This window comes from Stegostoma tigrinum, chromosome 33 (genome assembly GCF_030684315.1).
Source record: "Stegostoma tigrinum isolate sSteTig4 chromosome 33, sSteTig4.hap1, whole genome shotgun sequence".
NCBI classification, from domain to species: Eukaryota; Metazoa; Chordata; class Chondrichthyes; order Orectolobiformes; family Stegostomatidae; genus Stegostoma; species Stegostoma tigrinum.
In genome coordinates, this window is record NC_081386.1 from 17,007,606 (window position 1) to 17,020,436 (window position 12,831).

Here is a 12,831-nt window from a genome sequence, read left to right on the forward strand (position 1 = left end):
TGGGGAAAATGAAATAAAAGGGAAGTTGAGTTATGGTCGAACCATTTAGATGTCGACGGCATTCTACAAATATTTCAGCAACAGAAAACACAACGCACACCAAACACCAGGTTTAAACAAAAAACACTTGCTCCGCAAATACTGAAACTCCACATCTACAAATGCTGTACAGTTGGCGCCACCTCGTGGTTCATTTTGGATAAGTTGTCGGCCCTTGATGCGAGCTTCTATATCAGCTCAAATGAGCAGTTTCCACAGTAAAATAACCCAACTGTTGAATGAAAGATTAGTGGAGTCCGTAATAACGATACGGTTTGTCAGCACGGTAATGTGTGACCACGGGCAGCATTATTGAAATCATTATCTGGAATATTTAGAGTGCATAAAACCATTACATTAAGATAATTTCTTTTTAATCATCAGGTTCTCAAATCATAAACTAATTACAGATTTGACGATGCTAATGACTTTAGCGTGCACCTGCACCACATACTCCCTTCTGAATGTAGCATTTTTTTAAGCGCATTTTAATGAAATGCCTGGTCAGTTGGAGTCGCCACGGTGACAAAGCGATTTCACAGTCGCCTGTGCGCAAGGTATTGAAGTCAACACGTCGACACAGTCAGTATTCTCCGCCTTTACCCATATGCTCACCAACTTCTAAAAAGGGTACATATTACATGGTAGAAAATTATTAAATAATTTTTTAAGGATGTCACAAAGTTTGTTTGAAAACAAATCACTCTGAACAAGCAAATGAGAATCATTATTAATGCCTCTTCTGCGTTGCGCAACTGTATGATTATTGCTGGGAGGTGGGATGAGTGTTGATACAACAGTACAGACTGGATGGGCTGACGGGCCCTTCCTGTACTGTTTGACTCTATAATAAAAAGTGTAACATTGCAGATGCTGGAAATCTGAAACAAGCTCCAAGAGTCCTGGAGAAACTTAGCAGTTCTGGCAACATCTGTGGAGGGAGAAACAGAGTTAACATTTAGAATCTACTATGACTCTTGTTCAGAACCTATAACAATCATTTTTACTGATTAAGTACATTTTGCCTGCATGAGTGTTTCCTGCAGCAACTGTCTGATGTAATACTGCAGGCTTTTCCTGGAGCAGGTTAAACAATCTGGTAAAATGCGCTCAACAATCAGAAGTTGATTCTCTGGCTAACTTTGTAGAACCTGCATGCAATCATGATGGAGATGAACACAAAAGTGAGTTCACAATGGTTGGCCATTGACAAAGGCTTGTACTTAAGAACAGAAAAGCATAAACATTCGGAGCAAAAGTAGAGCCCTTGGCTCCGCAGACCAGCTCCACCGGTCCAAAAGATCGTTGCTGATCTGAATGCAGCCTTAACTCCACTTTCTCACTTGCCTCCATAATCCTTGATCCCTTGACAATCAAAAATCTGTCTAAATCAGACTTGAGTTATTCAATAATCTAGGTTCCACTGTTTTCTGCGACTCCTAAACACTAATGACTCCCAACTGAAGAAATTCTTTCTCATCCTCATCTTAAATGAGAGACTCCTTATTTTGAAACTGTATCGCCTAATTCCAGATTTCACCATGAGAGGAAAAGCCCCCACCATAATATTCCTATTAAGCCCTCCTAGAATTTTATATACTTCAGTAAGATTACCTCTTATTCATCTAAAATCCAATGCTTGTAGGCCCAAATCACGCACTCTTTTCTCAGGATACAAACCAGAAATCAGCCTAGTGAACCTTCACTGACCTGTTTCTGATGCAACATGTTCCCTCTTAAGTAAGATGACCAAAACTGTACAAAATACTCAAGGTGCGAGGTGTGGTCTCACTAATGTCCTGTGTAGTTGTAGCAAGACTTTTTTTACATTCCATACCCCTCTCAACAAAGGCCAATACTAGCCTTCTTAATCACATAGCTGTTTACTGACTTTTAGTGATTCATGTACAGATCCCTCCGTACTGCAGCATTCTCTCTCCATTTAAATAAATATTAAATAATATTATGCATTTTTCTGCTTCCTGTCAATGTAGATAACCCTAAATTTTGTGCCTTATACTCCACCTTTGAAACCCCTACTCATTCAATTAACATATCTACATCCCTTTATAAAAACATGGCAATCTTCTTAGAAATTACTTCCCTTGTATCATTAGCTAATTTTGTCCGCAAGTATAGTCAGTCACCCTATCCCATTCAGTAACATAAACTCTAATTTGTAGAGGTCCTAGAAGTGATCCCTGTGGCACACCACTATTTGCAGTCTGCCATTTATCCTAATTCTGTTTCCTGGTAGTTAATCAGTCTCTAGTCATGCTAATATATCACATCTAGTACCATAAACCTTTATCTTGCATTGTAAGGAGGGTAAGACATATCAAGGCAATTGACACACAACAAAGTCCTTTCAATGTGTAAAAACCAAATGAACTGTGGAAATTGGAAGTCAGAAACAAATGCAGAAATTGCTGGAAAAACTCAGCAGGTCTGGCAAGACCTATGGAGAGATATCAGGGTTAATATTTTGGGTTCAGTAACCCCTTCTCAAAACTGATGGTAGCAGGGAATAAGTTGGTTTTTATGCAGAATACAGAGTGGCATGAAAGGGTAATGTGTAAACCAGAAGTGGAGACAGAGCCCAAGAAGACAGAAGAACAGCTGGACAGACAAAGGAGTGGATAACGATTACCTAGGAGAATGAATAGATACTAGTGGGGTCTATTAGTGGCTAACAATAGTGTGTAATAGCAGACCAGGTCATAACAAAGCCTGATGTGTGGCAGTGTGTGTGTGCGTGTGTGTGTGTGTGTGTGTGTTAGGGTAAGGACATGGGAAAAGATGCCTCAAGCCCAAAAATTGTTGAATTCAAAATTGAGTGCAGATGGTTGTATAGTTCCCTAGTGGAAAATGAGGTGCTGTTCTTCCAGCCTGTGCTGATCTTCACGGGAACACTGCAGCATGCCTGAGACAGAGATGTTGGCCAGGGAACAAGGTGGTGTGCTGAAGTAGGAGCTCAGTATCTTTTTAGTGGACAGAACGTAGGTGCTCAATGAAGTGCCTAGTTTAAAGGAGACCACATTGTGAGCAGTGAATGCAGTAGACTGGATTGAGTGAAGTGCAGGCAGAACATCACTTCACCTGGAAGGTGTGTGTTAGGCCCTTGGATGCTGAGAAAGGAGGAAGTAAATAGGCAGGCGTTACACCTTTTGTGGTTGCAGGGGAAGTGCCAAGGGGCTTTGGGGGAAGTTGAGGGAGGCATTGTTGGAAGTGAAGGACGAGTGGACTAGTGTGTCCTGGAGGGAACCGTCCATATGGAATGCTGATGAGGGAGGGGACGGAACATGTATCTGGTGGTGGCATCCCGTTGAAGGTGGCAGATTTCCTTTCAATGCGTTGACATTTTGTAGTAGTGTTACCTTTGCTCTGCTGCAATTTGAAAAAGCTGCTCACAAATATCAGACTTGTTTCTGTTTGAGCTTGTTTCTGTATAGCAAGAAAATCTGCAGAAGGAAAAGGTTACATAGATTTAATGGATTTCACCTCTATGAAATCCATGTAATCTCGAGACAGGAACATAAACGAGACAGAGAATTACTGAGCACTTCTGGCTTTGAAACAGCATAAACTATAAAATTGCATACAGCATTAAATGATTTCAATCTGGACAAGTGTCAGGTATTTTAAATGGTTACGTACAAGCAAGGGGATTCAGTTTGCATCTGGACAGAACCACTGAAAATCTCAGTTACACATCATTTTAACTTAATACCGATATTAGCTAAGGAAAATGACAGCTCTTCCATATCCTTAGCACACAAGGGAATGGGCCTAGTCAATGGAACTATTTACACTGATTAGATTCCCTAAAGTGTGGAAACCGGCCCTTTGGCCCAACAAGTCCACGCCGCCCCTTGAAGCATCCCACCCAGACCCAGCCCCCCCTATAACCCACACACCCCGAACACTACAGGCAATTTAGCATGGCCAATTCACCTAACCTGCGCATCTTTGGACTGTGGGAGGAAACCGGAGCACCTGGAGGAAACCCATACAGACATGGGGAGAATGTGCAAACTCCACACAGACAGTCACCTAAGGATGGAATTGAACCCAGGTCCCTGGCGCTGTGAGGCTGCGGTGCTAACCACTGAGCCACCGTGCTGATTCTGCAACACATTTAAATACTATGTAACTGGTTGGGCTCACTCAACAGAAGAGACTGGCTTTCTGGTCAATTTGCTGAAAACGTTAGCACAAGATGGACAACTCCGCTCCAAACTAGTTCAGAATATTGTATTATCATGCAGAACTTTCTTGAACACTTTCCCACTGGGGAAGAATCTAGCTCTACTGGAACTAAGTTGGCCCCACACCCATAATATCATGCAGTAGAGGACACCTTCACGGTAGCTTCTCCTATATCCTCATCAGTTGGGAAATTGTATACTATACATAGAAAAAGGCTGTTCAATTTTAATAGGCAGACATTACAATATACTGTAGTAAAATATTTCTTATAAAGTGGTTATGATCCATTTTGTTGTGACAATAAATGTAATTGCCATGTTGGTGGAGTAATTCATTTATATACTTGTAAATACTTTTACAATATAATTTTAGATTAAATTGACCAGTTACATGTTTTCTATTCTTAAAATAAAGAATATTTATATTTTGACTTAGCCTACCATACTATCTTTTAAATCTGGTCCTTACCAATGGTACGCAGTGAGTAGAATGAGGGCCAGGTGGATCTCATTTACTATTAGATCCTTGATTAGGACTGTTAACCTAGGCCAATCAGAGGACCCTTGCTGCTGGATACTGGCTGAATTCCACCAGGGTCATCCAGGAATTTCCAAAATGAAGATGTTAGCATAAAGTTTTGTCTGGTGGTCAGGATCTAATACTAAGTAGCTGCATTGGTGAAGCATTACCCAAAGTGCCAATTAGGACAAAATTATCACTGGCACAGCCCCCACATTTGTGGGAAAAGCCGGGTAAACTCTGGACTCGGTTACACATCGACTACGCTGGTCCTCTCATGCTCTTGGTCATTGCGGATACCCATTCAAAGTGGTTAGACATACATAGATTTCATTCAGCAAAATCAGGGATGACAATTGAAAAGCTGTGAGCGACGTTTGCAATACGCAGACTGTCAGAAGTATTGGTCATAGACAATGGGATGTCATTTACCAGTGGAGATGATGAGTAGTTCTTAATGTTGAATTGCATTCAGTATGTTCAGGCAGCTCCATACCATCCATTGACCAATGTTCTGCTGGAAAGGACAGCCCATATGTTGAAGGCAGGCTTAAAGAAACAACCTACAGCTTCACTCAATATCAAACTGTCCCAGTTCCTGTTTGACTACAGGACCACCCCTCACACAACTACAGAGATAGCTCCAGCAGATTTGCTGATGGGGAGAAGGTGTCGCACCAGATCAAATCTGATATTCCCAGACCTGAGGGTGGTGCTGGTAAAGTAGCAGCTGGAATGCCAATGCTGGCTACATGCCTCCTCTAAGCGAGAGAGACCGTTTATTCTTCAGGGGAAGAAGTTTGATGTTGAAACCAGGGAAATGGCTCTGCTTGGGTACAAGGTGAGGTTGAAGTGAGGTCAGGTCCCATGATATACAAAGTTCAGGTAGATGACGTGGTCTTGAACAAACACATGGATCAACTAAAAGATGATACTTCACAAATGGGGCAGGAGTAAAAAGTACCTGGCCCCTCAGAACAATAAGAAAGCCTGTCAGGAACAGTGATTTTTCCCTGTCCATTTAGCATCAAAGAAACCTCAAGAGTCTGAGATGGATGCAGGCTTGATACCATTACTGCCTGAAGAAGAGAAGGACTCTCTCCTGAAACACTCCAGATGCAAGAGGTGGGGGGGGGGGGGGTTGGCCTATTGGTATTATCATTGGACTGTTAATCCAGAGACCCAGATAAAATTCTGGGGACCCAGGTTCAAACCCACACCATGGCATATGGTGGAATTTGAATTCAAATAAAATAAATTCTGGAATTAAGAATGTAATGACTGTGAAACAATTGTCAGGAAGGACACATCTAATTCACTATTGCCCTTTAGGGAAGAAAACTGCCATCATTACCTGGTCTGGCCTACATGTGACTCCAGATCCACAGCAATGTGGTTTACTCTGGGTAATCAGAGATGGCAATAAATGCTGTCTAGCAGAGATGCTCTCATCCGATAATGAATTTTTTAAAAAATGATCTACAGTTCGGTATGTCTGCTGCCTGTGTCAGAGTCAGAGAAACTGGTGAAAACATCCCAGGAGGAGCTACAAGAAAAAGAAAATGCCTACATCTCAGGAAGGAGGAGGATTGCAATTCGGGCCCCTTGATGGGGTTTGTTAACCTGGGCCAATCAGGGTAACCCTTGCTGACAGATATAAACAGGCAATTCAGAGAGTGTTCTCATTTCAAGGGACAAGTTGTGAAAAAACTAGTCAGAGTCCATGGATTGTGTTTGCGTAAATAAAAGGTATTTGGTGACGGGTTACTTGTCTCCTTGGAGTTATTTCAGGTGAAATCACAGTTCATTGGTATACTCATTCCCCTTTCTTGTACGTTACTTGTGCCTTCTTTCAATTTGTGTTTGTAAGGGATTTTGGAATGTTTTCACATGCTGTTCTCTTTTCTTAGGTGAGGTCTTTCTGTCGATTTGATGCACATAATACTCATGCTGTGCAGTTTCCTGCAGAAAACAAAATCCTTTTGCAAATGTTGCACTTGCATCTGTCTTATTGCAGAACAACATGCTATTATAAGAGATTTTTGTGTTAAATATGTTATAGTTTGAACTAATTCTAGCAAGATGACAGTAGGGTGCTCCACGTGGAGCTCCTCTGCTCCACTTGTTCTTTTTCTTTTTGTTTCTTTGTTTTTAGCAGCACAAGGAGAAAAGTGTCCCAAGATTTGCAAGCTAGGTGGATTGGCCATGCTAAATTGCCCAAAATTTTCAGGGATGTATAGATTAGGTGGGTTACAGGGAGAGGGTAGGGGGATGGGTCTGGGTGGGACGTTCTGAGGTTTGGTGTGGACTTGATGGACTGAAAGGCCTGTTTCCACATGATAGGGGTTCTATGATTCTGAGTACTGAAGCGATGCAAGTTCAAGTGCAGCGTGAGGGGAACAAGTCTTGGCATATCACAACTTACTTGGTATGGCTGAGTGCTGACGCAGAGCGGACTAGAGGCTTTGTGTGGCGTGGTCATATTATTGAACATGGGTCTGGTGCAGGCAGTCAAACCATATGCTGAGCTGGTATTTGAAATTCTTTACCAGACTGTAATGTCAATCCATTAACTGTTATAACTATCTTGTTTCTAAGCTTTAAGACACTGTAAATAACGCTACCACTTCTTTTATTCCTCTTTTGAAAACAAGATTTGTATCAAGGTACTTGTATCTAGATGGTGCCATTAGAAGGCAATCATTATAAAAATTCTTCACTGTACTCCTATATTTCTGCACTGGAGTACATGTGACAAAGGATATTCTATTCTAGTTATCAATATTCATGTAAAATGCCTCAAGATAAAGTACTGTATGCACGTATTTTTGAGCTGATACGTTTATGTGGCTTTCTGTAAGCGTCTGATAAAGCCTTGTTAAAATATGATTTCTAATCCACGTTGAGTGTTTAACGCAACTGTTTGAAGTTTACAATGAGCCCAAAGAGAGTGAAATTTGATCTTGAATTACTGAAATAAAAAAACTTTTAAAATTGTTGTGGTAGGTTTCCTTTATGCTCAGTGTTGTGCAATTTTGGAAGACACAAGGACTGTGGCTTAACCTGTGCTATGTTACTAAATTTTACTGAGGCAAGAACAGTGACTTCCCACAGCAGCTAGGCCTGCTAAGGATCAAGCAAGCAGCAGTATTGTTACATGTTGACTTTGCAATTTCAGCAATTGTACACATAGGTTGCCAAACCTGAAATGGCTCCCACATGGGGAAAAAAAAACTAAAACGGCAAAATTTTTTGTAGGGATTTTCTGGAGGCAAAATAGAAAAAGGAATATAAGTGATTGCATGACAACTTAATTGAATTACTTTACAACTTTAAATTATATTGGACCAGAATTAGTCATAGCTCACAATATGCTTACCAAGTATATTGCACTTTGGAATAAAGGAAAAGATGACACTCTATAAACTTAAATGAGAGATAGAGAATACATATCTAATCTGCATGGGACAAGCCATTTGAAGTATAGAAGTAAGGCATGTCAAAACCAAAACTAGGCAAAGTGTGACTTCTGGCAAAGTGAGCCAAAGGCAAACAACATTAAAGAATACATTTAAGATTAACCAACCACAACTAGTAAAGCATAGGTCACTAACCCTGCTATCCATTAGATAAACGTTCTAATTGTTCCCTCCAGGAATCGATGCTTTGAAATAAAAGTAAATACGGTATTACCCACAGGGCAATAGATGAATGGGAAAGCAATAATTTTTCACTTTATAATACCTTTAACACGGTGAAGCAGCTCAAATTATTTCATGAGGGAAGGTTGGACCAATACAAGAATTGGAGTAAAAGTAAAAGAATGTCACTAAAAGTTGATCAAGGAGGTGAGTATTAAATGGTTTTTAAAGGTGTAACAGTTAATGAAGGAGTCCTTTGCCTTTTTGTAAAGACAATACAAGGTTAAAGGATCTGCTATGAACTGAGCAGATGTAGGAAAGGACACATAATAGGTTACAATCAGAAGAACAGACAGTTCATCATAGTATCTCTATAGTGTGAAAACAGGCCCTTCAGCCCAAAGAGTCCACACCAACTCTCTGAAGAGCATCCCACCCAGACTCACCATCCCTTCCCTCTCCCTGTAACCCTGCACTTCCCATGGCTAATCCACCTGGCCTACACATCCCTGGACACTATTGGCAATTTAGCAATGCTGCAATAAAAAAAATCGAAGGTAGACAAAATACCGACACCTTGTGGCTGTAGCACCAGCAATAGGCTATAATAACAACATTACATAGACAAGTCCCAATATGAAAGTAGGGAAAGGAATCTGAAGTGGAAAATTTTGGCATGAAAGTGAGGCAAGTGATTACAGAGATAAGATTCTTGACATATATCTAGATATTTTACTCTGCTGTGATAAACTATATCACTTTAAAATAATTAAGTTTTGTTGTTAAGCAAAAACAGTTTGAACATTCAGTTACTGTTTGGTCAAGCTCTGAAAATTATAACTTTTGATAGAAGTTAAAGAAATCATCAATATATGGATTTAATATATACATCATGCTATATTTGAATTTGATCTCTCTGTATGCTTATGTGTCATTCTAATATATTATCGATCTACTATGGTGGTTACTCACTTCAAAGGGCCTACTGAGATATGACAGAACAGGACAGTGAAACGTGGGATTCAGGTTCTTCCTTAAGATTAGACATTACAATAAGTGAACATTTATGCAAGCACTAAGGAAACCCAGTTTTCAGCAGATGCTGGTTTGTTCGAAGAGTCCATGGCCTTCGTATGCAAGACGGTGTTGAAAGACATTTTTTTAGCGTTCAGTCTGTCCTAAAGTACATGGAGGGACTAATGGTATAAACAGCACGGACCTCAATGATAGAAGCCCCAAGTGATTCTACTTAAATTATCTCATCCAGCCTGAGTAAGGATTGTGATTGGATTGTAGATGAACATCACATGAGGCTTTATTGATATTATTGACAAAATGAAGTCTGCTTTCCCCAGGATGATGGCTGTATGGCCAACAGTAATGGCAGAACTGAGATATTCATTCCCAATGGTGTTTTATTTAAGGCCCTTTTAAAGTAGAAGAAAGCAGGGCAGAACCAGGTGCCAACACAACAGCTCAAAACAATAGTTACCATAAGGCTCAAACTAATTCAGTTCCGAGAGTCAAGAGTAAGGGGCGACACTCTAGCTCACATTTCCCAAGTACTGAGGTGGCACCCAGAAAAAAAACATGAGGTGTTGCTCTCAAGTCAACACTGTAGCAATAAGAAGCACATTATCAAGAAAGAACAACTACATGTGATTTATCATGACAGTTACGTTGTGGTTACTATCAAATTGCTGTGCAAAGAGCTGTCATTTTTGGCAAATAAGTTGGAAGCTGTGTTCATCAGGTGGTGTATATTCATCTCTGTCTGAAAATGGGGGTATATGGGGACTGAAATGGAACAAAACATTAAAAGAGTCTATATGTATACAATCTTAAAAAAGGTCCACCTTGTTGAACTCCTTACTCAAGTTCATATCAATCACATTCACCACTCTGTTCATCAATCCTCTTTGTTACTTCTTCAACAAACATTGACAAGTTAGTAAGACATGATTTCCCATGCACAAAGCCATGTTGACTATTCCTAATTAGTCCTTGCCTTTCCAAATACATGTAATCCCATCCTTCAGGATTCCCTCCAACAACTTGCCCACCACTGATGTCAGGACATGGAGCTGGAGGAACACAGCAAGCCAGGCAGCATCAGAGGAGCAGGAAAGCTGATGTTTTGGGTCGGGACCTTTCTTCAGAATTGGACCGGGGGTAGGGAGCTCATTAATAAATAGAGAGAAGAAGAGTAGGGCTGGAGAAGGTAGGTGCAATGGTGTTAGGTGACTGCAGGTAGGGAGTGGTGGGAATTGGTCAGTGAGGTGAGACGGCCAGATTGATGGGAGAGAAGATGGGCGGGTTGTGTCAGGTCAAGGAGGTGGGGGTGAGAGGGAGGGTTGGACACGGCATGAGGCTGGGAGTGGGGAGATGTTGAAGTTGGTGAATTCCATGTTTACGCCATTGGGCTGTAGGCTCCCTAGGCGGAATATGAGGGAGCTGCTCCTCCAGTTTGTGGATGTCATCATTGTGACACTGGAGGAGCCCAGGATGGACATACCACCCAGAGAGTGGGGCGGGGAGTTAAAAAGGGTTTGCAACCAGATGGTGTTGTCATTTGTCTTGCACTGAGCACAGATGCTCTACAAAACGGCCTTCATGTCTTCGCTTACAGTCACCGATCTAGAGAGGCCACGTCAGGAGCAGCGGATAAGTAGACCAAGTTGACAGATGTGCAGGCAAACCCCTGTCTGATGTGGAAGATTTGTTTTGTGCCTTGAATGGGATGAGGGGTAAGGTGTAGCACTTCCTGCAGTTGCAGGAAAAGGTGCCGGGTTAGTGGAGAGTATGGAGTGGATGAGGGAGTCATGGAGAGATCGGTCCCTATGAAAGGCAGATAAAGGTGGAGAAGGAAATAATATCTTTGGTTGTGAGGTTGGATTGTAGGTGGCAGAGAATTAAATGTTGGATGCCACACTCTAAATAAAGAAATTCCCCTTTTTCTCCATCCCAAATGGCCTGTCTCTTATTCTAAAACCAAGAGCTCTGACACTCAGCCCCAACTTCAACCAAGGGAAACAATTTTCCAGCATCGGCACCACCAACCCTTGAGTTTTTTTTAGACGTTTCAAAGAGATCATGCCTTATTCTTCTAAGCTCCAGAATACAAGCCCAGTTTCCTCAATCGCTCCTCATAAAACAATCCTACCATCCCTGGAATCGGTCTGGTAAATATTCCCCTAAATTCCTCTTGCAGAAAATGTATCCTTCCTTCTGTACTCAAATCCGCTTGTGACGAAACTAAACAATAATTAATGATTTAACTGTGAAATATGTGCATTTTTCTATTTTTTTTTAAAAACATTATAGCCAACCAGTTTAGGGAATTGGTTAGTCTGTATGACTCACCTTCTGCTTCTTATTAAACTCATATTAACCCTTCGTAATTAATCACTCAGATGGAAGGCATGACAAATTCAAGTATGATGTATCCCACCAAACGTTATCTCATGGGGAACTCTGCCAATGGACAGGAATTGAGAGCTTTATAAGCAGTTACCCACTTACAGGAAATCCCTTGAAATACCGAATTAGACCCACATACCTCTGTAAGTTGCCTGTATACTGGAGGGACTGGGGAAGTCAGGTATCTGTCTAGACATCCAACCCAACAAGAACAATTCCAGTGAGATGATGCTGGGGCTGGGGGGTTATTAATTCGTGCGACTTTATCAACTTCAGTGCAAATCTCTGCACTGGCAGCCAATCAGTTGGATTTATCTAATCTCCAATATCTCCCATCACGTGTGGATGACAGCAAAGTTCCCTCTTCTGAATGTGGTGCTGCCTTTTTCGACCAAATATTCCCTCAAAAATAATTTTGACTTTGTTCAGTGCAGCAAAGGGGGAGGTGGGGTGGGGGCTGCTGGAACTTTGGCCAATTCGTTGTATCCCCAGTACCTGCTCTCTCCTTGTAAAGGGGTCCATCATTCCAAGGTGCAAGAAATGCTAATCATTAACCGTGCCTTGCTTAAAGTTGCAAATGTTTGCCTCCTTTCTTTCACCAAAGTCGATAACTTTCTGAATGTTTTCCACCCGACCACATCCACGAGCCACCTTTGGCTAAGGGAGAGCAGCGAATGGAGGGGAGGGGGGGGGGGGGAAATCACTTCGTTGCCGTACTGAGAGGACTTGTGCAAATATTGATCTGATTTCGATTGGCGGAAGAACATCGTTATCAGTCCGTGCCCAGTGCTGTTCCCAGTGACGAAATTCGGGGCACTGAGTTGCTAAAAGGCACAGACAAGGAATTAGACTTCCTTAACCAGCAGAAAGCCCCAGGAGCGACAATGGAGACACAGACTCAGAAGCACAGCCTGATAGACAAATGCAAACTAAAGAATAGATGGATCAAAGAAGGACTCGCCGAATTTCTGGGAACATTTATACTGATTGTAAGTATAGCACT

At 41.5% G+C, this 12,831-nt stretch overlaps 1 protein-coding gene across 1 annotated transcript in view; it reads left to right on the plus strand.

Moving 5' to 3' along the window:
* The first annotated feature begins 12,618 nt into the window (after positions 1–12,618).
* LOC125467210 (aquaporin-9-like) overlaps positions 12,619–12,831 on the plus strand; it is a 68,545-nt gene continuing 68,332 nt past the window's right edge. Inside the window, exon 1 of the mRNA XM_048562739.2 lies at positions 12,619–12,817. Coding sequence (XP_048418696.1) covers positions 12,713–12,817 — 105 coding nt within the window. The 5' untranslated portion in view covers positions 12,619–12,712. The remainder of the gene's footprint in view (positions 12,818–12,831) is intronic.